This window comes from Brachionichthys hirsutus, chromosome 19, assembly GCF_040956055.1.
Source record: "Brachionichthys hirsutus isolate HB-005 chromosome 19, CSIRO-AGI_Bhir_v1, whole genome shotgun sequence".
Lineage (NCBI taxonomy): Eukaryota > Metazoa > Chordata > Actinopteri > Lophiiformes > Brachionichthyidae > Brachionichthys > Brachionichthys hirsutus.
The window spans coordinates 8,152,953-8,180,794 of record NC_090915.1 but is presented as its reverse complement, the minus strand read 5'-3'; the positions used below and the strand labels follow the sequence as shown (position 1 = coordinate 8,180,794).

General features: G+C 44.7%; 1 protein-coding gene across 1 annotated transcript; it reads left to right on the top strand.

The window, feature by feature from the left end:
- The first annotated feature begins 85 nt into the window (after positions 1 to 85).
- exd3 (exonuclease 3'-5' domain containing 3) lies at positions 86 to 27,532 on the top strand. Its single transcript, XM_068752865.1, has 22 exons — positions 86 to 125; positions 286 to 378; positions 844 to 893; positions 3,759 to 3,863; positions 4,800 to 4,939; positions 5,251 to 5,436; positions 5,513 to 5,566; positions 5,653 to 5,792; positions 5,882 to 5,988; positions 6,081 to 6,154; positions 6,463 to 6,501; positions 6,621 to 6,787; positions 6,973 to 7,123; positions 7,223 to 7,421; positions 7,500 to 7,609; positions 8,110 to 8,293; positions 8,416 to 8,588; positions 9,029 to 9,247; positions 9,625 to 9,678; positions 9,763 to 9,894; positions 26,197 to 26,263; positions 26,593 to 27,532. The coding sequence occupies exons 3-22, from the start codon at positions 866 to 868 to the stop codon at positions 26,934 to 26,936; spliced, it is 2,673 nt and encodes an 890-aa protein (XP_068608966.1). The 5' UTR covers positions 86 to 125; positions 286 to 378; positions 844 to 865; the 3' UTR covers positions 26,937 to 27,532.
- Positions 27,533 to 27,842: the final 310 nt, after the last annotated feature.

Here is a 27,842-nt window from a genome sequence, read left to right as displayed (position 1 = left end):
CCAGTCCAAATTTGTTTGGGAGGGTAAATATTATCTGAATTGCGTTCCTTGACCAGTGGGTGGCGGTAGTGCACTTCCACCCTACAATAACAAGCCTTCATTTTAAACGAAGTTGGAGTAAAAGGGTAAGATTTGGATTTTTTTTTGCCCATTGTTGAGATTTACGGACAGCTTCACCAAAAGCGTGTTTATTACAAAGGCCATAGTTCAAACAAATATCAAAAACTGTTTCAAATTAGTATTTCGGTTAAGGTTTTGTCATAGTCTTTGATTCTCGATCGCCAGGACCTCCTTCAAGTCCATAGAAATTGAACCATCTTCGATTGTCGCCGCCCACAGCCCTTCGGAAGTTAGCTAACTGCGAGCGGATAGCTCACGGTGAGTCAATTTACATCGAAAACGTCAAATTAAGTTGTTATAGTTGCGTATTTAATTTTTTAACATGACTCTACAAAACAAAATCGCCTGTGACTCTTAGCCAAACATGACAACTTAGATCTGGATGTCGATCAAGCCTAACGCGAGTCAGCAGCGAACGACTCTGACATAAAATAAACATAGTTTTAACACGTAGGTGTCTCTCAAGACCAACATACTACAGGAATGACCAGAATAAGAATCCTAAGCTAATGTTTGCTCACGGGAACCGTGAGCTAGAGCAACACGGAAGTGTAGTGCGCTGTAGTACCACTAGATGGCGATAGACGATAAGTTTAAAAACAATTATCTTCCTGTTTTACTATATGTGGAATATAATTAGTTGGAATTGGAAATGTCGGACTGATTATTTGAGGTGGAGATGTCCTATTTACAGCCTTGTGTTGTTCTGCATGCCATCCATAGAGCGACCATCCTGTGGACAGACATGAGCCGTAGAACTCCTGAGGCAGCAGGTGTGTATTACGGTTTTACAAAAAACAGAGTCATTATATTCCAATGTTGGCTACAGAAGCAACACATATGTGGACGAATATCTGCACTGAAAATGTATACTAAAGCGTAGAAGGAAATAATACCCGGATACCTTGAACCTCTGTGTTTGTATGGCTAGTGAACGACATAGTCATAGATCTGATAAGAGGTATAGAAGATATACAGACAAACGGATGCATCATGCTTTATAGTTAGATCACATATCTCTTAGCAACCCTAATTTGCTGAACACAAGGAGCTCAGGGAGTCTGCAATGATATCAGCGTCCTGGTCATTGTAGAGCCTGTAGGAATCTACCAGACCCCATTTGGATAGAAACCAAGTCCAAGTGGCAGAGAGTCAGTTCTGGAGAAGTAATTAACATGAAAAAAAAAGTTCTGCAAGTGCTTGCATTCTACTCATTTTCAAGATTTTGTAATAGCACCTTTTCAAAGCTTCTTTTCCTTGCACCTATAACAAAAAAATAAATAAACAGAGAAGTGCTTGTAGAAGAATGTTGTGGCATCCTTCCAGCAGGGTCGAGTCACATGCAGAAGAACCTCTGCCAAGTCGCGCTGAAGCTGCTGCCGTGGCTGTAGAAAGAACGAATGATCCTTTTGGACACATGATCTTTCAGTTTCCTTCATTTTGGCAGCTGCCCGGCAACCAGCAGTTAGACCCGCCTCTGGCTTTAATCGCTTTCTAATTTTCTGATATCCTCTCATCACATTTTAAATGATCTAATGTCAACTAATGTAGAAACAAATCTCCACCCAGAGGGGTGTGTGTGAGAGAGAGAGAGAGAGAGGGAGAGAGAGAGAGAGCTGTTGTAGTAAGTGAGCCTCAGCTCTGCCATTAATTCAATTGCATACTATACATTCCTCTCCTCTCTTCTCACAAAATATCAGTCAGACGAAGTGCGTGGCTTAGCAGTTTCGGTTTGCGTTGGTTTCTGCGCATGAATGCTTGTTTTTTTTGGGGTGGGGTGGGGTGGGGTGGGGTGGGGGGTCGGCTGGAGCGAGGTGTGGAACATCGGAGAACTGTGAAGAGCAGAGGAGAACACCATGTAGCTGCAAGAACCTCTTATGACCACAGCGATGTTTAAGGATTTTCTATAACACAGGTCTAGTTTTGCAGTTTTCTATCGCATGTTGTTGTGTTCCTGTCAAAGCCGTGGGATAATGTTGAGATGCTGAGACGGACGAGTTTAATTTGAAGTCTTCCCTGCTTTACCGTACATCAGTTTATTCCTTTTCAAGGGTACACTGCGTGCATTTCCCCCAGCAACTTCTAAATAAATGGAGTCACATTTTAGTAATAACTGGAACATTATTTAAAACCAGTAAATGTCTGGAATGTAATGCCTCCTTTAAAATGAAAACACTGAACCATGTCAGGTAAAGTTCATATTTAAAAGACGACCGGTTAGTCTAGGCGGGACGCAGTAAAGAAATGGTCCGGCACAGACGGCGAGGGAGGCCATTTGGGCTTCTTTCCCAGGCTGCGCATCAGGAAGGTTGTATTTTTTTACACCATGACCATCGCATAGTCCTTTCCTGGGGAAATCCGAGACGAAATCAAGAGAGGCGGCTGCGGGGAGGGAGAGGGGAGCAGGAAAACTAGCCCTGGGAAGGAGCAAGGGAGGTAGAGGGGGGGGGCAGGTATGGTGGAGCCCACACAGCATTGGTGACAGAGAATGAGGCCGAGTGGAACACGCTGCAAGACCATCAGACACGAAATATGGAGCACACATGCATGCTTACATGTGCTCTTGTTTTCAGGCCCTTTGCCCGCTCTGGCTTTCCAGAATAAAAATAACAAATTGCACCCAGAGAGTCATCTCCGGAGTATTCTGGCTGCAGTTTGAGCTGGAATGCAGCTCTCATGCCAGGTTTCTCTCCGACCCAGCCAGGCTCCGAGCCGTTAATCCGATATTCTGGCTGCTCTGCCATGCCTGTTAAACAAACGGTTACTATTCCAAATATATTTGAGTACATTACATCACCTATTGTCTTTTATTTTAGCTCGGCGTAAAAGGCAGAAAATCAGATCTTTTCGTAGCATGAGCGTCGCTTAATATCGACAGCAAATCAGCAGTGCAGTTTTCAGAATACTGTAAATTTGACTGAATCAAATTCTGTACATCATTTTTTATTATGAATTCCATCCATCAAAGTCAAATCTCAAACACAATAAAGTTTACAGTTCAATCTTTCCACACAAGAAAGTTTCACTGCACTGGAAGAGACAAAGAGCAGCGAGCCGCCACATATGGTAAAAGGAGAAAAACAACTTAAAAGGCAAACGGGTTTGATTCCTTGACAGGTTGATAGAGGTCACAACTCGGAGAGAAACCCCACCTTGTGTGTGTGTGTGTGTGTGTGTGTGTGTGTGTGTGTGTGTGTGTGTGTGTGTGTGTGTGTGTGTGTGTGTGTGTGTGTGTGTGTGTGTGTGTGTGTGTGTGTGTGTGTGTGTGTGTGTGTGTGTGTGTGTGTGTGTGTGTGTGTGTGTGTGTGTGTGTGTGTGTGTGTGTGTGTGTGTGTGTGTGTGTGTGTGTGTGTGTGTGTGTGTGTGTGTGTGTGTGTGTGTGTGTGTGTGTGTGTGTGTGTGTGTGTGTGTGTGTGTGTGTGTGTGTGTGTGTGTGTGTGTGTGTGTGTGTGTGTGTGTGTGTGTGTGTGTGTGTGTGTGTGTGTGTGTGTGTGTGTGTGTGTGTGTGTGTGTGTGTGTGTGTGTGTGTGTGTGTGTGTGTGTGTGTGTGTGTGTGTGTGTGTGTGTGTGTGTGTGTGTGTGTGTGTGTGCGCGTGTGCGCGTGCGTGCGTGCGTGCGTGCGTGTTATATCCCCACAGGTCTTGACCCTGTTGTGCTGAGAGACAAACTCTTTGAGCTATGGAACTGGAAAGATCTGCAGATGGTGAGAGTCATTTTCACAGTGTGTATCAATTCCACACATGTAATATCGTGTGTGTGTGTTTCTGTGTGTGTGTGTGTGCGTGTGCGTGTTTGTGTGGGAGCATTTGACTGTTTAGAAAGGTAGAGAGATTGAGTCTTTAAGGAGTACTCTCAACGAAGGCAACACAAGAAATAAATTGCTGTGATATTTATGTGAATAAATTATGCGTGTGTGTATATCAGTGTGTATATCAGTATGTATATCAGTGTGTATATCAGTGTGTATATCAGTGTGTATATCAGTGTGTATATCAGTGTGTATATCAGTGTGTATATCAGTGTGTATATCAGTGTGTATATCAGTGTGTATATCAGTGTGTATATCAGTATGTATATCAGTGTGTTAATGAGGAAACCAGAGCGTCTGCCTGTAGGAAGGAAGGAATTTGCTTTGCACTGAATGAACTTGAGATCTGTGTGAGGAGGATATTGACATCTGTTTTGCAAATTAAGAAACGGCGCGAAGCGCTTTCTCACACAGATATTATTTTCTTCCTCTGCTTTCTAACGCCAGAGTTTGCATTCCTTAGGTGAGAGACGTAGTCGCTGTTTCTGCCGGCGCTAGGGAGGCACGCGGGCTGCTTGCCTTCCCCAGCGACTTCCTGTCAGATTGTTTGCAGCTCACTTGTCTCTTACCTCATTTTATCAGCGATTTTGACTAAATGTAATAAAATGCAAAAGAAAAAAAAAACATGTACGAGGATGGGACGAGCTAATTCTCCCTCCTCAGACTGTGTCATGTGGTTCCAGTCAAAGGTTTAACAAGACCAAATGGCAGAAGAGGTTGTGTCTGGAATTCCAATGATGCGCATTAATGTTCGGGTTTTTAATAAACCTTTCCGAAAGTAAGATTATCTGATAAACTGTCAAATTTAATATATCTGGCTTTTAGTCCTTAATATGTAAAGTACCCCCCCCCCCCCCCCTCTCTCTCTCTCGATTTTCTAAGTTGTCTGAGCCCCTGGTTTCCCTACTAACCATCCTGGAGTGTGTTCCTGGCAAGCAGAAGGGTCGGAGCCACACCCTCGGCCAACACATTGTCAAGGAATTCCAAACGTGGATGAAGCAACATCCACAGGTAGACAAGATCCGGCAAACATTACATTATATTCCCATCCTTTACATTTTATGCTCCACCTGCACCCGATGATTATAAGCATTTTACTTGATAGCTCATACGCCAATCAGGTTTGCATTTTGTGATGATAACTAGCTCATGAAAAACATAAGATTGCCATCGCAACAAGCTGGTCAAGAAAACACACCTCCCTCTATACAATATGTGCAGCAACCCGTTCGTGTGAGATCAGTTCTGATAGTTCCAGACTCCTCTGTTCATTCTTTCCATGTTTGTAATCCTGTTTTTGGTTCCTTGTGTCTCTCTGCCAGGTGACCCTGAACTCCCTAACAGAGCAGCAGGCAGCGGCACTCCAAAAGCAGGCCCTCAGTTTGTTAGTGGATACCCAGTCCAATTTTACAGACGGCCTCATAAACATCTACCAACTGACCTCTCTGGATCCAGCTGTGCTCCGACGACACATAGAGAGGCTGCAGGCTCTGCACTGCTACAAGGAGGTGCGTGCTTCATTCGATGTTTAGCCAAAGTCGAATAGATTTTCTGTTTGAGTTCTCACGTCACGTTTTTCCACAGGCAGCGGGGCTCAGCATCAAGCTGCAGTTACAGAAAGAGCTGGATGTGAAGGAGGTGAGATGAAACAATCGCAGCAGATGTTTCTGTGTGACCTTTATTTGTAACCGCTGGCCAATAGGATCATCTCCGATTCTCTGCAGATGTGCGTGCCGCTGATCTTGCAGAATAAGGTTGCATTGGCAGAGTCGTACGTTACAGGCCACAGCCATCTAGAAAAACAGCTGGTGACACTGCTAGACTCGTGGTGCCACCCCTCCTTCAGCGTGCTGGACATAAGAAAGTACGGCTCGTGTGTGAACGTGTGACCTAGCGGCACGTGTGTCGTGCAGTTCGGCATTGGACACTCTCATCTGGTTCGTGTTTCCACAGGACGTTCCCTCTTCTGTCTCTGCCGAAGGTGTCTAAGGACCACATCAATCCCAAGTTTCTCACCAAACAAGTCTTCCGGTTGATGGAGAAGTTTAATATTGATCAAGGTGTGTGACCGGGCAGGTCTGTGGTTGATTTATGTTCGGGTTGGGGACGTACCTCAGACGGAAGTGATTGTTACCGTGTCTTTTTGACTCAGGACTGTGTCCCAATGCGCTGCACAAAAGGAGATTGGACACTTTGCGTTTCCTCATGTACGCGAGGTTTGTGGAGGTGAGTGACATATTGAGGGACTTTCTTTAACTCTGACACTAAATCTAGGATGAAGTGCTCAGGAACATATTTGAACACATATAGGGAATTAAACGTTGTTGTTGTTTTGTTCCTTTGAGTGAATCGACACACTAATTGCACCACAATGTCCCTATCATAATTATATCTCATGGCCTTAATCATTTGGTGGGAACCCGGAAGTGCTGAAAGAAGTTCTGGGATACGTGAAGATAATTTCACTTGATAAATGAGTTGCTTTCTTGCATAATTTATTAATAGTGGACATTTTGTCTCCTGGTTTGCTCTAGAGAAGCATGACGGAGGAGAACTGGCGTGACCATGTACAGGTAGGTGATGCAAGTGTCTGTGCATCTGATCCCGTAGAGATGCTTATTTATATTCCTTCATATCAGTAAGAGAGTGCAATGTGTATGAATCTTTCGGGTGCATTATTATGTATTTACAGTCTGTAGTAGCAGATGACCTCGAGCTGCAGATTCATTTAGTGAACATGTTGGTGAAGTACTGTAGCCTCGTAACGACCGCTCAGTGGTCGGCGAGGTACAACATCCCCAGGTATCGACTTCCCTTTGGGGTCTGGGACCGGCAGCAGAGTCTACCTCCTCATCTACTGTGAGTGACAAACACATCCTGTGTGGCAACATGTGGTATAACGGGCTGAGGAGAGGAAAGAGTTGCAGCAACTACATGTTACCTGTGTTTCAATGTTTGCACGCTATGCGCTTTCATTCTGGGTGATTTATGTGTCTTAATTATTCCTCGCGCTCATTTAACACACGTTTGTCGTTTCTTCCCAGACAAATACCTGCGAGTGATTCGGCACTAACTGAGTGGACGCCATCGCCATCTCACTGTGAGAAGTTCTACCAGGTGCCACTAGCCAGAGACAAAGTTCACTTTGTCGACACACTGGAAGCCCTACAGAGATGTGAAAGCATCGTGCTGAAGGTAAAGACGAGTACATTCTTGATTAAGTTTTGAATCTCTCATCTAAATTGATCACGGGGAAGTGTTTCCTGTTAAGCGCTGTCTTGCTTCTTTTTTTAGGACGAGGCTGTAGTCGGAGTTGACATGGAATGGCAGCCCACATTTGGCTGTAACTCGTCTCAGAGAGTTGCCCTGATACAGCTTGCGGTTTTAAATCAGGTTTTCCTATTAGACCTTTGTGCAAATGAATTCTGTTATCACCCAGAGACGATTAGATTCATCAGGAGCTTGTTCTCCAGGAAAAATGTTCTTAAATTGGGTAAGAAACAGTCCTGGCAAATTCTGAGTTGCTTCTCTGTTCTTCTGTCTGTAACGTTTCTCTTCTCTACCCGTTCAGGTTATGGTATGTCAGGGGATAACAAATGTGTCTTGGCTACCTGGCACCAGTTTATAGAGGAGCCATTGAAGCTGGAGGGGACTTTTGATCTTCTTAATGTACACCAGAAGGTAAAATGTCCCGTCGTTCACATAAAGTCTTACAAATGACATTCTATTAGATGATCAAAGTAGTGCTTTATAGTATTTTAAGAAAAATACGTTTTTAACACAGTGACAATTGTTGCGTGTGTGTTTCTCTTTGGTCATAACTCGTGTTCATGCTGCAGCAGTGTGCCGGCGGTTTGTTTGAGGTTTATGTAGCTGATCTGATAGGAATGTGGAAATGGCAGCATGGCACTGTGAGTGGTGACGTCTCTTCACCATCTGCTGGCGTAGGCTGCATGTTGCAGGATTGGAGGAGCCCAAGAAATACACACCAGGAATGTCCAGTTTAAAGAGGATGTGTGGCAGGACATTAGATGAGCCGAAAAGTTCAAATGTTAAAAAATGTGTTTTGTTGGTCCTAAAAGGGATATTGTGAAGTTAAGATGCTGTAATTGTAACAATAAAAACGGGTATAGTGGAAACATCTTCATCACTGCCATTCATTTCTACATTGCTTTCTGTAGATGCAGCGTAGTAAGATCAAAAGGCCTCAGGACAGACCCAAAGGGGTGCTCGTAGGGGAGGACTCTGCAGAGAAAGGTCTCAGCCTGTTGGTACAACAAGTCCTAGGAAAGCCACTGGACAAGTCTGAGCAGATGTCCAACTGGGAGAGACGACCACTGCGCGGCAGCCAAATTAGATATGCAGGTAAGATAATAGGCCCAAACAGCCCTTGTTCTTTTCATTATCAAATGTCAAAGATTATTGTGTCATAACAAACGTCCAGCCAATAATTGCCTCCCCTCTCTTGTTTCCTAACGCGCCTCCAGTCGCAGATGCCTACTGCTTGCTGGATGTGTACTCTGTGCTCTCCAGAGACTCGGCACGTTTTGGCCTACCAGCTAACCTGCACAGCATTGCTAAAAGCCATTTGGAGAATAACGGAGACGAGAAGAAGAAGGATAATCAGGCTGCGCAAATGGACCAGGCCCAAGTCAAAGAGGTAAAAAGTCAAGTTTCCGGAACGTTTCAGTGATGTTTGATGACAAATGCTTTTTGGGCTAGGATATGAGAAAGTTAATTATGAATAAACTTGAGGAACACCAAGGTGCGTTTTGTGATTGTGACTTCATGTCTGATTTAGAGCTCACTCATTTCACATTCTAATAACTATTGTGCTGATACATTTAGCAAACTTTAGTTGTTTAATTACCTCCAAGATCCTCCGAGAAGGTTGTCGTCTGAAGAACCTCATTTTCAGTATCGCAACTGAAGGGAGGGCCGGTATGCATTCGACTCAGACACTTCAGCAGCTCCTATTTGCTCCAGGGTGCAGTCGTATAGCTAACCCAGTGCTTTGACCTCTGTGAACTTAGCTGCAAGTGAAAAGAACCCCCCTCTGGGGATTGGTTAAGTATCACATTATTGTCTCTGTCCATTTAGGAATGTCAGAGGGCTCAAAGGGTCAGTTATCCGCGCTCTGACACAGAGAAAGGCCTCCTGTGTGGCGAGAAGCCCTCAGAAGATGCCCCGCCTCTGGCCCCCCAGCAGTTGCGGGTGGTATGTGACAGCATGCTGCAAGGACTTGGGAGATACCTTCGCTGTTTAGGAGTTGACGTGCTCATGCTGGAGAGCACTGATGACCACAGAGTAGCTGCAAAGGTTAGTTAGCTGCCAAAGATGAAGATTTCATCTTTTCATACACACACAATAAACGCATGCAAAATAAGCTCATGGGGGGTGGGGGGTCTTAAAAGAAAGAAGATCCAAAATGATTGATCAGACCAGTTTGATAGGAAATATGGTTTGAACCCAGCGTCGTAAGTTAAAATAAGTGCGAAACAAAAAAACATATACCAGTATTACTAGTTACCATCGACAAGGTGGAACAAACCGTATCTTTTTATCTGACAAAAAGAAAGAAATAAACCCGCAGCCTTACCTGCAGAATACTGCATGTTTTATAAAACTTGATATGTGCATGTTGATGATTCCCACCTTTTGTTCTGTTTTGTTCTGTTGAATATTTGTTGGGTCAGTTAGCACAAGCAGAAGGTCGTGTCATACTCACCTGTGGACAACCGTTCCAAAGCGTGAGTACAATCTAACGTGAATCCACCCCACGGAATCGTGATGCATTGGGCGTGTCCACATGCTGCCTTTTTCTCCACAAGTAGCTGCGGTCCCAGGTGGGCGAGGGCCGCTGTCTGTCCCTGGACTGTTCAGAGAAGGCCAGAGACCAGGCTGTCCAAGTCCTCAGACACTTCAATGTCCAGCCAACTCCGAATGATATTTTCAGCCGCTGCCAGGTAAGTAAAAATAAAATCTGCCTTTTAATGTTCTAATGTAAACGAGTAGGGCCTTCATCTTTGCATGAGTTCAGTTTTTTTTCCCTACTAATATACTATTGATGATTATGGTGATAGAAAAATGTGCAAAGCTGAAGAATGGCCAGTTGCTACTGTTGCGGTATGTAATCAGTACCCCCTCCTTGTTGCCTCCCTGTGGGGGTGCTCTGGGCATGTCCATACCTGGGGGTGAACCAGAAGGGGCTGAAATGGATTAGTTACCCCCCCCTTATGGCCTAGGAGTACATCTGGGACCCCAGGGGCACCTCGAGGGTGTAACTGAGAAGGACGTCTAAGTTACGACCAAAACCCGGACCCGGAAAATGGAAGGAATGAAAAGTAGACTGTTAGCGAAATGTATCTGTGAGAAGAATTCAATATTTGGAATTCTAAGAAGAAGAAAAACGTACAGAGTCACACAAGCAGTTAGATGGTAATTTAGACAGAACTCCGTTATAGAGGAGAAAAATGGTTATATTTAAATTTGTACTTTTGAATGTTGTATTCTTCTTGACTAAACTACAGAAATATCGCTCACTTACTTACACGTCCTTCTTCCAATTCCAGCCTGACCATGTTTGTGGAGCCTGAAAAATGTTTGTTCTTCAGATTGTTCGCTGCAGATTTATGGTGCCTGACCTATACGTTTCTCAATGGGTGGCAAACCTGCGTGTCTGTCAGAGAGGTTTCTAACCGTGGGTGTTCTGGCTGGCTCCTTGTGTGTGTGTGTGTGTGTGTGTGTGTGTGTGGTAGAGATACACCACTGAGTGTGTTTGTCTCAGCGGACCACCTCGATTGCTACCTCCTGTCCCGATGATGAAATGATATAGCAAACAGACATTGAACAACAACAACAAAATAAATCTGTCAGTGGCCAAATGGCGACTCGACTATCTTTCCTGTTATCACACTTGACAGCAGTCGCTTTGATATTGTGGCGACAGGAATGCCAAATGTCTCTTAAGTGTTACATGCCAGTGGAGACAAGCCTGCCTCTGATCTTTCCCCATCAGCTCAGACGGCAAGCCTGGTAAAACACAGCATTTGGGTGATAATTTACAACCTCAGCCAGACCAGAATGATCTCTGCCTTAGTCTAATTCAGAATTTAGGAATGAATCACCATGATCCAATCGGCCTGTGATTCCCCAAAGGATCATTAATCAGCAACAATGACGACGAGTCTATTCAAGTGCTCTTCTTCATGTATTCGGGCTATAAAATACCATATTATTAATATCAGTTCATCAGTGTGTGTGGTGGTGGGGGGGGGGGGGGGGGGTAGGGTACATGAGTTACCCTGAGCCCCTCTCTGCTGCCTATCCAGGCGAAGTTAACCCCTTTGTTATCTGATTGTAAAGCCCTCTGGTTATCAATGAATGGGTTGGTTTCTCCTCTCCCTTTGTGTGTTCCCCCCCTCGTGCACGCACACCCCACCGGTGAATGTCATGAGAAAAGAGAAGTAAAAATAGCACATAGTAGAGGATAATCAACCACAGCTTTGTGTACTTGCATGTAGAGATTGTGTGCGTGGAAAGGGCTATTGTTTGTCTCGGTGAATGACTCGGTCCAACGTGGACGCTCGTCGCCACAGAGGGAGCTGGTTGAAGGCCTTTGTCGGTTCGTGTCTTTTTCTGCAGCTCCGGAACAATCTGAGACCAGGAAACTGACGTTTCTGTTTTTGTGATGTCCGTAAGGGAAAGAGTCGAGTTCTTTATAAAGTAGTGGTGTCAATCCACCGTAAACTAAGTGGAGATATATATGTTCTAATCCCGAGAGCTAATTTGTCAGAAAATTCTTTATTCTAACACAAGTCAATTCCTTTAAATATACTAATTAAATGTGTGAAATTGTCATTAATCACAGACATGTGACAGCACAGGCCTAAGAACCAGTATTTATATACAAAGCACACTCGGTTGTATTGGAATGCGTATTATAACGCTTGCATCATGATGCATATTCGCTCTCCGGATTCTTGGGCGTGTACAACCCTGCCATTTGTCACATCATTTTGACACAATTGAAAGATACTAGAAGTGAGCAAGCTGTTAATGATTTATTTATAACTTTATAACCGCAGCAGAAAGGTTTCATATGCGTGAACTCCCTGTGTGTGGACTGGGTAAGAGGGCGGAGCTGGGGCATTACAGTTTCTGGATCCTATCCTTACAGCTGATGCCCACTGTATCTGCATTTTCCACGCACACCTGTACACCAACGCATATTTATAAGCATGCACGCTTTCGTTGTGCAGTCAAAATATTCCATTTCTATTCATGTTTCGATGGCATTTATTTTTGGAGATGTAGACACGAAACCAAATAGTTCCTCATGCAGTAACAGGCAGACTCCAAACCTGAAACCAATATTGACACATGCACGCACACAAATGTGTGCGCACGAGCAGCACGGAAGAGCACGCAGACTCACTCACAGATGCACACATTCACAGTCTGCAGGCATGAACGCAGCAGAAACGCTGGTTCCCACGCACCAGACTGCTGGGGAAGTGAAAACAAGAGCAACAGGAACTGCCACGCCGCAAGGGGAGGGGTGGGAGAGATGAGGGCTTCGGGGAGAGGAAAAGGGTGAGGGAGGGAGGTAGAAAGAGAGAGGAAAAAGAGAACGGCACAGACAGCCAAAGAGAGGCACCGATTTAGTTGGGCATGAGGAGAAAGTCAAAAAAAAAGACAACAGATTATGTGAGAAATGATCGGAGATTAGATTTTTTTTGGGGGGGGGGGATGTGAGCGGAAGAGAGAGTGACAAGAGAAAGGTGGCTGGCATTGAGGGAGGGGTGGCGGAGGGCGAGGCAATAGGCAGCCTCGTCTGTCCTTTGATCTACAGAGAAAGCCGTGGGCTGAGAAACAAGAGGAATGTGAGCGGTTGAGACATGCTTAAAATTATCCTTCACTGGCTCCGTGTGTATTTGTGTGCATGTGTGTGCATGTGTGTGTGTGTGAACGAGGGATACGTAGTCAGTGTGAGGATGTTTGCATGTGTGAAAACAACATCCTCACATGCACAAGCCGTTAGCCCGGCCGCTTGTTTCAGTTTTCTCTTGGATCAGTGGTGTGGCTGTGCCCCCCCCCCAAAAAAAAAAAACCAGAAGTCAGGCGATGAGAGGGGGGTGACAAGAAGAGGCGAGGAAAGGAAGGGGGGGGGCATTCCACAGGAACGCCAAGACATTCCAAGCGAAACCATCCCAAATATTTCCCCCTGTCTGTGGTGAGGGGCTTGCGTCTCGTGTTACACGTGCACGTTTGAGAAAGTACTAAAAGTGACTTCCCACTCATAATGGGAGAGTGTGAGGCTCATGTATCAAAAAGGTCACTCGCTCATCCACACATGAAGGTTAATGGGTGCACTGATGGGCAGCTTGTGTGTGTGTGTGTGTGTGTCCAGCCCTTGTCTCTGGAGGGGCGACACGGCACCCCGTCCATCGGTAGGAGAGTCCACTCAGAAACGGTGACTGTTGTCGTTCCAGCACACAGTCTTGTTGTGAATGGATGACCAAGACACAAACCACAGATATGAATCTTTCCATGAAATACTCTGGTGTGGAAAGATTTCATTCTGGAATGAAATGTAGTTTTGTGTTTTCTCCAGAAACATGACAGTCTCGCTGTTTGATGTTTCTGATGCACACTGATCTTCATGAATAAATAATTTAAAGATGGCGGGGGGGGGGGGTGTAATCTATAGTATCTCCAATTAAGATTGCCATCAAACCCAGGCTGTAACAGGAAGCACATCTGGGATGCATGGTTTCAATGATACAATTTGTAATTTCAGGAAACTGAACAGAACTGTTGGTTGTTTCTTGGCGGTGTCTTTCGTGACTGTCTCATTCTGAAGCTGATTTTTACAGCTGTCTGAGCAGGCACATAGTTCATAAGAAGAGTCACACACACATAGAAAGATAAGAAGGAACATGGGCTGTCAATCACCAAGTTTCTACTCTTCAAGAAATCCTGCTTGCACGTTTTTCCCACAGTCTAGATGGCCCCAGGATAGCGTAGCAACACAATGGCACCCATGTTTGCATTTGCGTGTGTGTTTCTCCGTGCGTGCACGTGTGTGTCTGTGGGTTTTAAAGTCGAGAAGCTAGCGTTCCCTGAGATGGTTTAGTTTGTATATGAGAACCTCAAACCGCATAATACTGTCTTTTTCTTTTTTTTACTTTTGTTTGTCTGTTAGCAGAATTACACAAACACTACTTGAACCTTTCCGTAATCTTTGGGGCGTATGTGTCTGTGACGGTGTGTGTGATTCTATAGTGTCTAGTTTGAGAGTCTACAGCTATGCACACCCCAATTCTTTCATAACGCTAACCCGACGCCCGTGTTGGCCCTCGATAGGAATGTTTTTTGCATTTCACTGAAGCAAAATATTCGATTTAGCAAACGCACATTTCGACAAAGCAAAAGTGTGAATGTCATGCCCGTCCTTTATTGTTGTGAAGCACGGCTCATTTACTGATAAACTGCTTGACGGGTTTTTAGGAGTGGTGAATGTGCCAACAATGGTCCTGTTAAATTTTGGAATGGGTCCAGAAGATACATTAGTTATTTTTGTATGTTTTCTTGTTTGTTTTGCGTATTTCAACAGAATTCTCAGGACAGACATTTTGGCTCACATCTTCATTTGCCATCGAGATTATAGGTTTAATTTAACGACATTCTGTTAGCCGCCCTTCTGGTTACCAACTGTAATTGGTGGTATTGTTTTTGGTGTTGTCTGTCTATGAGTGGTCTGTCTTGGCAAAGTGTGACCCTAGAGACACGTAAAGTACCAACAGCTATCACGGGAACATTTACGAGCACGTTGCTGTCTGTGAAAAAGATTTGTCGCGGCTGCACATGATGCAGGGATGGAGCTTTGTCGGTGATGGCTGTTGTCTGAGAGAGAGTGCTGGAATTATGAAAGCCCCAACCCCGACTTTCCCTCCTTGGTCCATAATCGTTTGAGACATGAATCTTTGTGCAATTGTCAAAATGCATCCCCATCTATTTTAAGATATCAGGTAGAACTAAGGGACTTCTTGTGGTGGGAACCCACCCAAAATTGGTGTACAGTATAGGGTGCAAATGAATGCACCACATGACAGACTTGAGTTTGACAGAACAGGTGAACTGAACCATATTTCATTTTGTATGCGACTATCCAGCTTGAGAACGTTTCACCAGGGTCGACCATGGGAGCATCGCATTATTTTACAATTCACAAATCCCTTCCAGTCATACCTCACCATCGATAATCCCCTCGTTCCAATTTCCCCTCTTTTGCACCCCAACATTTCTTTCTCTCCCTCCCTTGCCGTCTGTCTTTCTCACCCTCTGCTTGCCCTCTTTCTCTCTCTCTCTCCATCTCCCCTGCTCTCTCCTCCAGCCACGGTTCTCACCCTGCCTCCCCGCTCCACTCCACTTCCAGTCTCACTCTCCTCCGTTTCAGATTAGCCAAGGCGAGGAATCCGGTGCAGCCGGCAGCTGGAATGTCCTGTTTGTCTTGGTGTGTATGTGTGTGTGTGGGGGGGGGCGCGGGGGGGGGGGTGAAGCTGGTGAGGCTGGTGCTGCTTTTTGATGTGTTCCATTGTCTGAAAGCCAAGCTGTTTCCTTTCCCCAAAAGCCTGAGACAGAGAAGGAAGAAAAGAGAAGTGACAGATTTCACCGGAAATTTACAGTTACAGGTTGAGAGACGCTAGAGAGTGGAAAAAGAAGAGGGAAAAACATACAAGGAGTCGGGGGGGGGGGGGGGGGGGGGGCTCTGAAAAGAAAGATGAGACAGGAAGAGATTCAGCGTAAGAGATGCAGGAAGAGAGGTGAGAAGGAAGGAGCGAGACCTTCAATGGAGCTTTTCCTCCAAACACCAATACAATGAAGTAGTGCGTAATTTCCCACACGACACACACACACACACACACACACACACGCGTGTGTTATAGGTGATATATCAGATATGCCGCTACATTCAGGTGGTTGTATATGCTTACATTCTCATTTATCTGGAACGCCTGCTCTGTTTCGGCGGTGTGCGTGTGGTCTGACCCTGCAGGCTGCGCAGGCAACGCAGGCATGAGAGGATGAGAAATTAATGTCAAAGAATGAGCAAAACAGAGCGACAAAAGAAAAAGCAAGAGATGCGAGGGGAGAAGATGCCTGTGAGCAGTGAGAAATGGAAAAACACTTGCAAAAGAGTGATAATGCCAGATGTGAGAAAATGGCTCAGAAAGCGGTGTGAGTGTGCGTTGTGAATATGCACGTCTCTGTGAATACATGGACATGCATAAATCGTTCAACATGTTTGTTTTTTTTTATGCATGTGCGCCTGCGTGTGTGAGTCGCTGGCGAGTGGAGGGGTTTTGACGGAGCAGAGCGGTGCATTCCTGCTGGGTGGTGATGTCATGAGAACTCGCTCTCCGCTCGCAGACAGACAGCCCTGTTTATGTTCCCCTCCAGAGGAGAAACCACACTGTGTGTGTGTGTGTGTGTGTGTGTGTGTGTGTGTGTGTGTGTGTGTGTGTGTGTGTGTGTGTGTACGTATATGATTGTGTTTGTGTGTATTCCTGTCTGACTGCGTTATTGCCTCATGGGGGGGAGGGAGGTGGGGAAACCAAGAGGCACTCAAGAGGGTCTACTCCCCCCCCCCAAACGCTCAGGGAGAGGGAACCACTTACTGATGCCTTCCTCTGAAACATACACACACAAAGAGGAAGTTTCTCATGTTTAATGGAGAACAGTAGCCACACAACCAGACTGTGCTGCTGTGAGTGATTGCCCTCTGCGTCTAAATAGTCCCATAAGGGAGGCAGAATACTTTGCAACGAAAAAACAAAGCTCGGGTCAGCTAATGGCGGCGTTTACCACTCAGAAAACTGTCAGACACCCTCTGAAAGTGCATAAAATGTGTGCAGTGTGGTCGTCTGAAAACAGCTGGTGCGTGCCAAGACGCTGAGTGTATGGAGAAATGCGTTGACTTTTTCTTCATTAGGAATATGAAAGTAGTTATGAACACCGACGTTCACTTTATTTTCCGGAACTCGATAGGTAACTTTAGGAAAATGTTGTGAGAACTCAACCTCGCAATTGTGTTTTGAGAAGCCGATCGACCTCTGGTATGGCCGTCTTTGTGTCTGTGGTCACGGCATGAGGATGGTTCCCTGTGATGGTGAAACGCGATCCCCAGTCTTTGGGGCTTGGTGAGTCATAGATCTTTCTAAATGTCTGCAGGTATCTCGGGTTGGAAAGAACTCTTTTCGACTTTGCAATTAACTGTCAGGAAGAAATTGCTCAGATGTTTCGCTATTACCACGGCTCTACGGCGCCAAAGCCTCATTCATCAGCCCAAATGATTCCTTTCGGCAGAAACCCATGTTGTTGTTTTTTAGCTTTTCTTTTGAGGGTTTTTGTACCAAGATTTGATTGGTCCATCTTCCAAAAGTTAATTAACAGGCCAATTTGGAGCCTGTCTTTTATTTCCTGCTTATTACCCACCAGTCGTCATCCGACCACATTTAGTCTCAAGTGCTTTAGCCCCCCCCCCCCAGATTAATTACATAGCCAAATCGCATCCTAGCATCCAGATTTAGATTTTAGTTTTTTTAAATGAGAGGTTCATTATTGTGCAGGGACTTTTATTCCACAAGTTCAGATGCCACAATAAGACCTGCAGGTAGATATATAACAGTTATAAAACAGTATTTGGGACAAAAGGGATGCCTCATTATAGACAGGTTTGTGTTCGTAACAACATTTTGCACGACACAAGGAGGTTTTTCAAGACAAAATCGGGTTTGCTTCCCTTCTGTGATTTTGGTAATGTTAGGTTATTAACTGCATAATTTTAGCTACTTTTCAGCACATGATTGCTATCTGTCTGCATGATGAATGTGTGTGGTCTGTTGTCGGGGAGATTAGGAGTCACACAAGAGTAAGGTCTGGAAAATGTCTGTGTCTTCCTCTCTCCCTTTTGACCTTTTTTATGGCTGTCCATGTAAATGTGACATCAAGGTTGTGTATAATCAAATTGTGAGTTACTGGACTCAGAGCCCTGCTAGATTTCATTCTGGTCACCGACAGATTGAGGGTCCGAACACATCAAGCCTGGACGTGTCTTTGTAGGTTCTCATCAATCAACTGAATCCACGGCCGACCTATCAGTCACTGGACGGCCCGCTCTGAAAACTGAGCCACGGCCGCCATGAGGTACCACAAGAATCTGTCTTAGACCCGAGTGCTTGTTGGTTTGTCTGCACCTTCACACCCTCAGTGTCCTGGGGGGGAACTGTGTCTAAAAACTAGCTCGTCCATTGTGGGCTGTGTGTGTGTGTGTGCGTGCCTGCCTTCGTGCATTTTTAGAAAATTAGTTGTCAACAATTACGTTTAAACCTCATGATGATGGATGATGGCCCCTCTTGAAGTCTGCGGTTTGTGAACTCTGCTATGGTACGTTGAGCATTTTTTGTGCTGCTGCCCCAAAGTATTGTTGTTTTTCTTACTTGTCGCCTACTATATGTGTGAAACTATGAACTGTATCACGGATTGTGTTTTTATCATTGTGATAATTGGAGCCCAGGTCTGCTTCAATGCTGCATTCATGCAGTGCTGCTCGTATGGGTAGGCCTTGGGAAGCCTACGCAGCCTCTAAGCTTTATATTACGTCTTCCTGCAGTTCTTCCTAAAGCAACCAATTTGTGGGATGTGATAGTATCAGGATGTCAGCAGTCACGCACACAGAGAAACTCTTTTTGGTTCCTTCTTTCTTCTCTCTGGCTAACAGGGTCAGATTAAAGTGAGAGTTGGGAATGGTCTCAGTTGTCACCCCCCCCCCCCCCCCCCCACACACACACACACACACTACCCCCAGGGAGCAAAGAGGTAGAAAGCTGGAGAGGTCAGGCTGCTTGGCCTGGGAAAGGCCTTGTGAGAGCAAAACAGGGGCCGTGAGGATGGAGAGGGTGGATGGATGGATGGATGGATGGATGGATGGATGGATGGATGGATTGAGATGAGAAAAGAAAAGAGCAAATCGAGTGCAAAAACTATACATGAAAATAGACGGAGCATTTGGGGGAAGATGGAGATTAGCTGAATATAGATGTGTGGGGGGGTTTCGTGGGGGGGTGGAGTTTGAGCAAAGACTGGATATAAAAGGGATGGAAAATTAAACCAGAGGTAAGTTAAAAAATGATGATGATGACGATGATGATGATGAAGCACAACTTGCGTCTGTCCCCATTTCCTTCTCCTCCCATCAGGGGCCAAGGAAAACCAGTGTGTAATGTTTCTCATAGGAACTGCATCCTAGCCTTTTAGGCAAGCGCCTTAATATGCATCTGTGTATTTTTGTGCATTCTCATGCAGCGTTGCTTATTCACCAAATGCAGCGTCAAAGTACCAAAAAAATTCTTAATATACGAAGAAAGCTGTGGCGTGTTTATAGTTGGCGGAATCACATCACTGACTTCCAAAGGAACCAGTTAGGCTGCGTGCAAAATAAAAACAGAGTCCTGTATCTGCAAATACTTAAATGATAATCTTAATTTATAGAACAACGTTTCTGTGGGATTAGTAATTAAAGAAAAAGTATTGGTAGGTGTGACTGGGCGAGGAGTGTGTGCTGCTGCTTTCTAAGGGGATGCTACTAGCTACTAGCGCTACTACTGAAGGTGTGTCTAATGTAGCGTGAGAGCTAAAAGGACAACCGTCAGGATGTTGCACCAACTCCAACATAAACCATTAATAAATTACTGTGGCAACCCAAGACAACAAGCGTCCCCTTTTGTTGCCGGTAGCGACCAGAGGTGACCGGAGCGCTTGAGTACCTTTCTGTTGGGATAATCCCATGGATGTCCTGCACACACTCACACGGGCCTTCGAGGATGGAGGGAACCCTTTCTTTATTTCCCTCCATTTTCCTCCTGTCTATTTTAGTCAACTGACCGCCGTTCCCACAGTGCTTCTGTTCCCATGGTTATCGCCGTGGAGATAGCGAATGGGGGGGGGGGGGGGTTTGGAGGCGCTGGGTTTGACGGAGTGGGACAGACAGCGTTGCTCTGTTCTGAGAGATAGGGGACTCTGGCTATGGAGCGAGTGGGGGGTGAAGCAGGGTGGGTGGATGACGGTGGGGGGGGGGGGGGGGGGGGGTATGGGATGTATGTGTGTGAGTGTGTGTGATGTGTCGCTCCCATGAACATCACAGGTGGCCCAGTGAATCTGACCCATATGGATTTTCCTTGTGATATTTGATTGAATCGAATATTAGTGGGCATAATAACTTTATTATCATCAAATGACTAATATCATAGTATTAATGATTATTAATTGTGAAAAAGAAATGCTAATTGCACGTGTTCATCATGTTGGACGATGCAGACCTGTAGGTCAATATCAGTCTTGAATGTCAACATCTTCTTCATCTCAAGTGGAAAGAAGCTACTTCCTGAGATTGAGTGATGAGGTGCGGTGCGAAAAGCGAGGTGGCAAAGGAAATGGAGAGGAAGGGCAGGGGTGGGTGGTGGGGGTCGGTGTGAGGGCCAGCGCGGGAGGGAGTACGGGGCTCAGAATGAGGGACGGATTCAGTTCCCACACTTCTAATTACTGTGTCACTGGAGACTGAAAAGGGACTGCCCCTGGCTCGAGGGAATTTGCTTGGGTTCGATCAGAGAGAGGGAAGGGGACAGTGGAGGGGTTGGGGGGGGGGGGGGGGATTATAGAGGGTGTATGACACAAGAACTCTCTCCATCGTCCTTGTGGTTTTACCATATAGCCTTCACACGAGAGGTGAACTCCTTCACCACTTCCCCTCCCCTCTTCTGCCCTAATACCGCAACCTTTCACCTCCGACCTACTTTTCCCTCACCCTCCTCCAACCGCGATCCTGTCTTCCCCCTCGGCCTTTGTGAACAACTTCCTTTTTTAGCTACCTCGGTGACTCGTGTTCCTCTCCTGTATCTCCTTTTGACATTAACAAGCCTACCAGAGTGAGTTTGAGCAGACACACACACACACACACACACATCTTATTCTGCATCATTATTGCCACTTAACCCCGAACCCTTTTCCTCTTTATTAGCCTTTATCTCACTCTCCTAGTGTGTGTGTGTGTGTGTGTGTGTGTGTGTGTGTGTGTGTGTGTGTGTGTGTGTGTGATAATAAATATGGTGACTTTGGCAGACACATTTGTCTTGATGTCTTGGGCCATAAAGTCATTTTAACATCTTAAAGCATTATTGATATCTTCAACTGCGTTTCCCATCATCTGATGGACCAGATTATTATGTTTGTATTTTTCCTGAGATTTTGGGTGCACTAAAAAAATATATTTTTTTTACCCCTGATATCAATAACAATTTCTAAAGTCAATAATCTTTGGCAGCTATTCCACATCAGCTATGAATGAGCTGATCATTACTTGTCGATGCAGTATTTGACCATCAAAGCATTGCATAGCTTGTAAAATGCTGCTGCTGTCCCACACCGATGCCGACAACTGTCTTTCAAAACGCCATATGGGAGACAAGTCGGGAGAGAACAGACCAGCAGCCATCACCGCCATGACTGTCAATATTTACAGTCCTGGATGAATCACTCTGCATTACAATAACATTCCCTGCATGCCTCTACATTAGGAAAAGATGAGGGAGGGGTCGGGGGGGGGGGGGGGGGGGATGCAAAAATATGTGCTGGCAACGATAAACATTGAGAAGAAGAATCTGCCAGTGGCTCTCCCATGGGGTGTGTGTGTGTGTGTGTGTGTGTGTGGTTTAGGTTGATGGAGTCACACTGAGTGGGTGTAATGTCAGTTTGCAGCGTGTGGGTGCAGTAACAGTTTGATGTATCATCATGTTGAATGGATGCATTGATGGAATGGGAGAACTTGCGTGATGAGCAGTCAGAATCAAATGTGTGCCGTGTGCAGTGTATTGGGCCTAAGTTGATTTATTCATCATTAACGCATGAATAGATTTCTTTACTGGGCTAAACGCTTTTTAAAAACATCAAGTACCCTGTAAAAAATACAAACCAATTGAGAGAATTGGTTTCATGAGAAATGGATGCTGGCGGGGCAGGTTTACACTCCGTCACCCCGTAGGGGGCATTTCCACTGTGGTAATTCTACTAAAACCTCCAACTTTTATCACGTTTGAGCCATTTTTTAGCGTGTTGTTTTCATACTCGATATGTCTGAACAAAATAAAATGAGCAGCAGGCTTTTCGCCATCGTATTTCGTGCAATCCAAATGGATCATTATTATTTCCGGGAGAGTCGGGAAGGAGACAAAGTGACCACTGTAATTTGTGGCACCCGTGAAAGTGAAAATGTGAGTCGGGGACGGGTTCGGGTTGCATGTTAAAGCTGCATGTGAGTTCTTAACGCTTATGCATGCTCAGTAAGTATGTGCAAGTGTATATGGGTGTGCATGTGTGAGTCAGAGGAAGGTGTGTGATGTCAAGCCCAGACAGGCTCTGCTGTGGTCCAAGTTCAGGTCGCTGTCAGGTGGTACTGGTTAGTTAACAGAGCTGGTAATTACCTCAGACTGTCAGGCGGAGACGCTGGCCAGATACCCTCAGGATACTGTGGGAAAGTACATTTAGTAGGTCGCCGCTGGTGTTTCTGCTGCAACAGAAGAGTGACCCCTCTCCAGGTGTTTAGATACTGTATATACAAAAGAATTAATAAAATAAAATCTACCAGCTTGCTTGAATAACTGACAAAATGTGATGAGCTGAAGCTCATTGCTTAAAACGTACAGGAATTATATCCATGAAATCATGATTGTTTTAAAAAGTCTGGCACATTTCTGATTAGGTGGCCAGATCCATGCCCCACCTTAGCATTCATGAAAACATCCATAAAAAATGCTGCAAACTGTTTGTGGGGATGTAGTTATTGCCTAATCTCAACTCTGCTTAACCCTAATTTGTTTTTCATTTGGAATTTGTTTGTGTTTGACTTTGATTAAAAAACACAGATGGATTCCAGTTGATAACGTGATCGCCTTATCATGCTGAAGTAAGTGTTTTGAAAGTGAAGAGAATTTTGGGACCCCTTTGATGGCCGGTCTTTCATTCCACACTGCGGGCCAGTTTTCAGGCTTCATTTTCCACTCAAAGATAACTTCATTTAATGATTAACTCTGAAAGCGAAGTCCGTTTTCTTTGTGGGCCAGTCCTAAGTAGCGCTCCTATCGCCTCCAGTCTGCCCAGAGCAAAATGAAGTCCATCAATTCCCGTCCACCAGCACAAATCCTACGCGATTCTATCATATCGCTGTCCATCACTGTTGGAGGTTACCCAAATCATCTGGGATGAATTTAGGACGGTGTGTGAAAGCAGAGGAAATGATGACTAATTGATGGCCGTAGCCCTTGCTCATCATTTCTTGGCCAGATTATGTTGGTTTTCCCTCGTTCAGTTTGCCATCTTGCTTAAACAGATCAGTGCCTTTTCACAATGGCAACAGAGTTGCATGGATTGCCCAACAGAAAATTGATTCAATATTCCAAATGTGGGATTATGTTAAACTATGACTCGTTTTGGGAGCTATTGAGTATTATAATCTACATAAAAATAAATTATTTTCTTAGACTGTGTGTGTTTTAGATCACAGCAGCTTTTGACAGTGATATTATATATATTTAACCTTAACTTTGAAACTCACATTGAAAAGGAAAACACTTTTTTTTTATTCAAGCTGTAATTTTTGCTCTCATCTTGCCCATCGCTGCTTTTCCCACACTGCCCCATACCTGACATATCGCAATTTGAATCAAATCGCTAGTCCTCAATTGGCTGCTCTGGTCATGTGACCTACAACGACCCTAAAAGCACCGCCTTTTGAGATTGGTTCAGGATTTTCCCATGGGAGCTGCCTATCGAGTGGATGCAGCGTATGTGTGAGATTGAGAACATTAAGGAAAACTCTCCCACCCGCCTCATTCCCCGTTTCCCCTCCCTCTCTTTCCTACCTCATATCCACAATCCCCGTTCTGTCCTCTTTTTTTCCGCCACCTTCCATCCTTTGAAACACAGTAGCGCACTTTAGATGGCCTTTGTTGTCACAGCGAGGCGCATTCTTTCTTTGGCATGGCCACACGGAGTGTAAGAATACCCAAGGCTCCCTCAAAACCAGAACAAACGTGGAACAAATGTCTAAAACTCTTGCTTTACACTCCATTTGTTATATTTTCAGCGTTTTAAAGCAGGCTAATTTTTCTGATAGATCTCTGTAGGACCTCTGCATCTATCTGTCTTTTGATTCATTACAAATCATTTCCATCCAGGTTGCATGTGTGAGCCGGTGTGTTTGTCAGCCCGAGGTTTAGCTTTTGGTGTTCAGAGCAGGTTCTGGCTTGTTCGACTCTGGGAAACTTTGAGCTGAGCAAATACCTATGTCTGTTTTCCTGGCTGCCGCCACACTCGTACGTGTGAGCTATGTCTGTGCACTGTGTGCTCTTGTATGCATGTGGTTAATGCACAATATAGAGAGGAGAAAAGAGTGAACCGAGACGGAGAGGAGCCTAATTCCCACAGGCAATGCGAGAGATGACACCTCTGCAATTCCCACACCTCCACTGTCGAGCCGCTTTCTCCTGTTTTGACCGCAGGAGAAAGCACAGGCAGAGGCGAGGGCGTGCTTTTTTGCTGATGTTCAGGATTCATTCAACTTTTCCTGACTTGAAGCAAACTTTGCTTTGTGAGGTCTGCAAGTGTGGTTATATTTACAGCCCGCCTCTAAGTGGAATGTTGTTTGCTGGGTGGAGCTCAGGTGTGTTGACAAGTCTTTTAGGACTGACTTGCTGTTGAGATGGCTTTCAGATGAGTGTGTGGGTGTTAGGGGCCGGTGAACAAGAGGTCACTAATGACCCACCTCGGAGACCTTAACCATGGAGGGCAGGGCGATACGGACATGAGATGGTGATAGAGTATTTGCTCTTCGTGTTCTTCACGTTCATTTGTCATTGGTTTGATTTCGACACCACAATTTTTAAAGTTCCATGATTCTGGTTTTTGGATGGACCAGACTCTTTTCAACTTTTCATTCATTCATTCATCTTCTTAACCCCTTAGTCCTTTACCGGGTCGTGCTGGAGCCTATCCCTATCAGTCTAAGGGCAAGAGGCGGGGTACACCCTGGACAAGCTGACAGTTCATCGCAGGACCACACACAGACAGACAATCATTCACACACACATTCACACATATGGGCAATTTAATATAACCAAATCCACCTAATTTGCATGTTTTTCGTGGTGGGAGGAAGCCGGAGAACCTAGAAAGAACCCACGAAGACACGGGGAGAACATGCAAACTCCTCAAAGAAAGGCCCCAATTTGGATTTGAACCTGTGACCTTGTTGCTGTGAGGCAACAGTGCTACCCAAAGCTCACAGCACCTGGGCTTCTCAGGTCGTCTCCCATCCAAGGACTAGTTAGACTGCCTGTTTGGCTTCCAAGGTGAACTCTGCTCACTAGTAGTTAAGGTGGTGTGGCTAACGTATGCTAACAATTAAGCACATAAATACCACTGTACTCTTGTCGGTATGTCACTCAAACCTGCTTTTCAGATTGTGGAAATGCACAAGAAAAAATGGAAGCAGATTTGTGTCCGCAGGATCAAACGAAGCTTTTAAAAGAGAAACAAAAACTGGGAGAAAATATAACAAACCGTGTCATTGTATAAGTTCTTTTTTTTCATGATGTGTCCTTTTGGTTACAGTTCTCGCTACTTCTCACACGCATCAGACTTTCGCTGTCGCCGCTGGCTTTGTGGTTACGCTGCCAGCACCCTCTTTTGCACTGTGTGACTTTGTTCACAGCTCTGACACGAACCTCATGTGGGCAGACTTTTAAGGGTGTGTCCCCCAAATAGTAAAGGGGGGGGGGGAATGAATGCTTTTGTTCTTTCCCTGTCATAACGTAAGACTGTGTCATTTGTTCTTACAACACAAGCAAGCAAACAGCCAGTGCAAATTAGACACGGGAACCACATTTCCAAGACAAAAATGTTCAGATCAACCTCATGACGCCAACGCAGCGGCACAATGATGCATCGTTTTAAATAGAAACCCAGCATTCTGCGAGCAAAAAAAAACAAAAACATAATCCGAAAGTTACATGTCCATTCTGCCTTTCTGTCTCCGCTTTATACAGAACTCTGGTGTAGATTCCCCTCTGCCATCTCAGAGAGAACAGCACAGATAATCCATCACTTCACTCTATTAATGACTGACAAATTTTTGTTTTGTTTTGTTTGTCTAGGCATGCAACAGCAATGAGTATACGGTGGTGCCTAAAAAAGAGATGGCCACGATGCTTGAACAGAAAGGTCAGTCAAACTACAAAATATCATGGAGGAAGCATTATTACCTCCACCATGATGAGGCGGAGTTTACATTGCAGTCGATGGAGCTTCGAAATGTGTTCCTCAATATCTTGGTTGATTATTGACCGATGTTTATGGAATAATATTTAATTTTCATATTGATAACCCCGTTTTCGGATTAAAAAATCAGTTAAAAATACTCTTCATCTCCGATTCACTTTTGCTTTTCATGGTTGGTCTATGAAGATGCCAAGAACAATTTCGAACCTTTTGTCCTGAACATTTCAACTGTTAAAGAATAAAATTAATACATTTTAGCTTTTGGTTTGCAGGTTTTTTGCAGGATTGGGACAACTCTGACCACACACAACAGGATGAGGAGATGACCCATAGTGTGACCTCTGACCTTCCCAGGTATGCCCTACAGTGTCAATGGGCCCCCCTTTCAGGTCTGGACCCCGACACCCTGACCTTTCCCGGGGGGGCACCCATACAGCTTCACACAGTTCCCCCTGGCCTCCTGACGAAGATAACGTTCTTCTACGTCTGCACCAGATGTGGCAAGGTGTTCTGGGAAGGCTCTCACTTCACCCGTGTCCTTTCAATGTTTCACGAGGTCTTACACATAACAGACACTGAATCAACTGCACCCATTACGGAGGCTCAGCACCAGTGACTGCTGAAGAATTAATACTGTTTATTTAACCCTTAAGGATAAAAGCTGTAGCGTTTTGTCTTTTAAACGTGCCTTTGTTATATATTTTGTTGAGTCGGGTACTTGTACTATGTCAAACGGTTCTGATATAGTACAAACTACAAACCGAGAAATCTGTAATTGTGTTTAAGGTGATGATGTTTCTGTTTTGGTCCTTAAAAGAGTCAGAGATTGAGTGAGAAGATTTTTAATTTGCAATGAAATATATTGTGAAGAAAAAAAAGATATATATTATTTTTCTTCATTGGCAATGTTGATTGTTTAACAAACATCAATTCCCATGATCCAACTCTCACTCTCTTTTGACTTGTGGGTTTTCAAAAACACCCGAACTATCAAACTGTAAAGTGCATGAAGTTAGTAGATGCATCAGTGTTAATTTTATTCCTCATTTGGTTTCAAATGTTTTGAAGGCTTTTATTTTGGTTTAAAGCTGTAGTCAAATAATGACAGTCATTGATGTTTTAGGAGTTTAATTTGTTCCGTCTACATTTGTGTAGCATTCAATAATTCAGCTGTAATCTGAATGTGTTAATAAATAATGTTCTTTATTTTAATCTGTGAGAAGTCCTAATTATTACTGCTCCCACATTTTATCATGGGGACATCTGGTCATCACTCTGGTCATCCATCTGTCCATCTTTATGATCATGATGCTTAAACAGAGAGGTCAGTCAAATTACAAAGTATCATGGAGGAAGCATTATTACCTCCGCCGAGGTGAGGTGAGCCGGAGGTGATGTAATCACCGGCGTCTGTCTGTCTGTCTGTCTGTCTTTTAGGAAGATAACTCAAGGTTCTGGACAGATCTGGATTAAATTTTCAGGAAATGTTGGGAATGTTACCAGAAACAGATTATTTAATTTT

Excerpts from the sequence above, each read along its gene's own strand:
- exd3 (XM_068752865.1), top strand. The coding sequence starts at position 866 with ATGAGCCGTAGAACTCCTGAGGCAGCAG. Across the intron at positions 5,567-5,652 it reads AAGAGCTGGATGTGAAGGAG|ATGTGCGTGCCGCTGATCTT; the intron begins GTGAGATGAAAC and ends GATTCTCTGCAG. Across the intron at positions 9,895-26,196 it reads ATATTTTCAGCCGCTGCCAG|GCATGCAACAGCAATGAGTA; the intron begins GTAAGTAAAAAT and ends TTGTTTGTCTAG.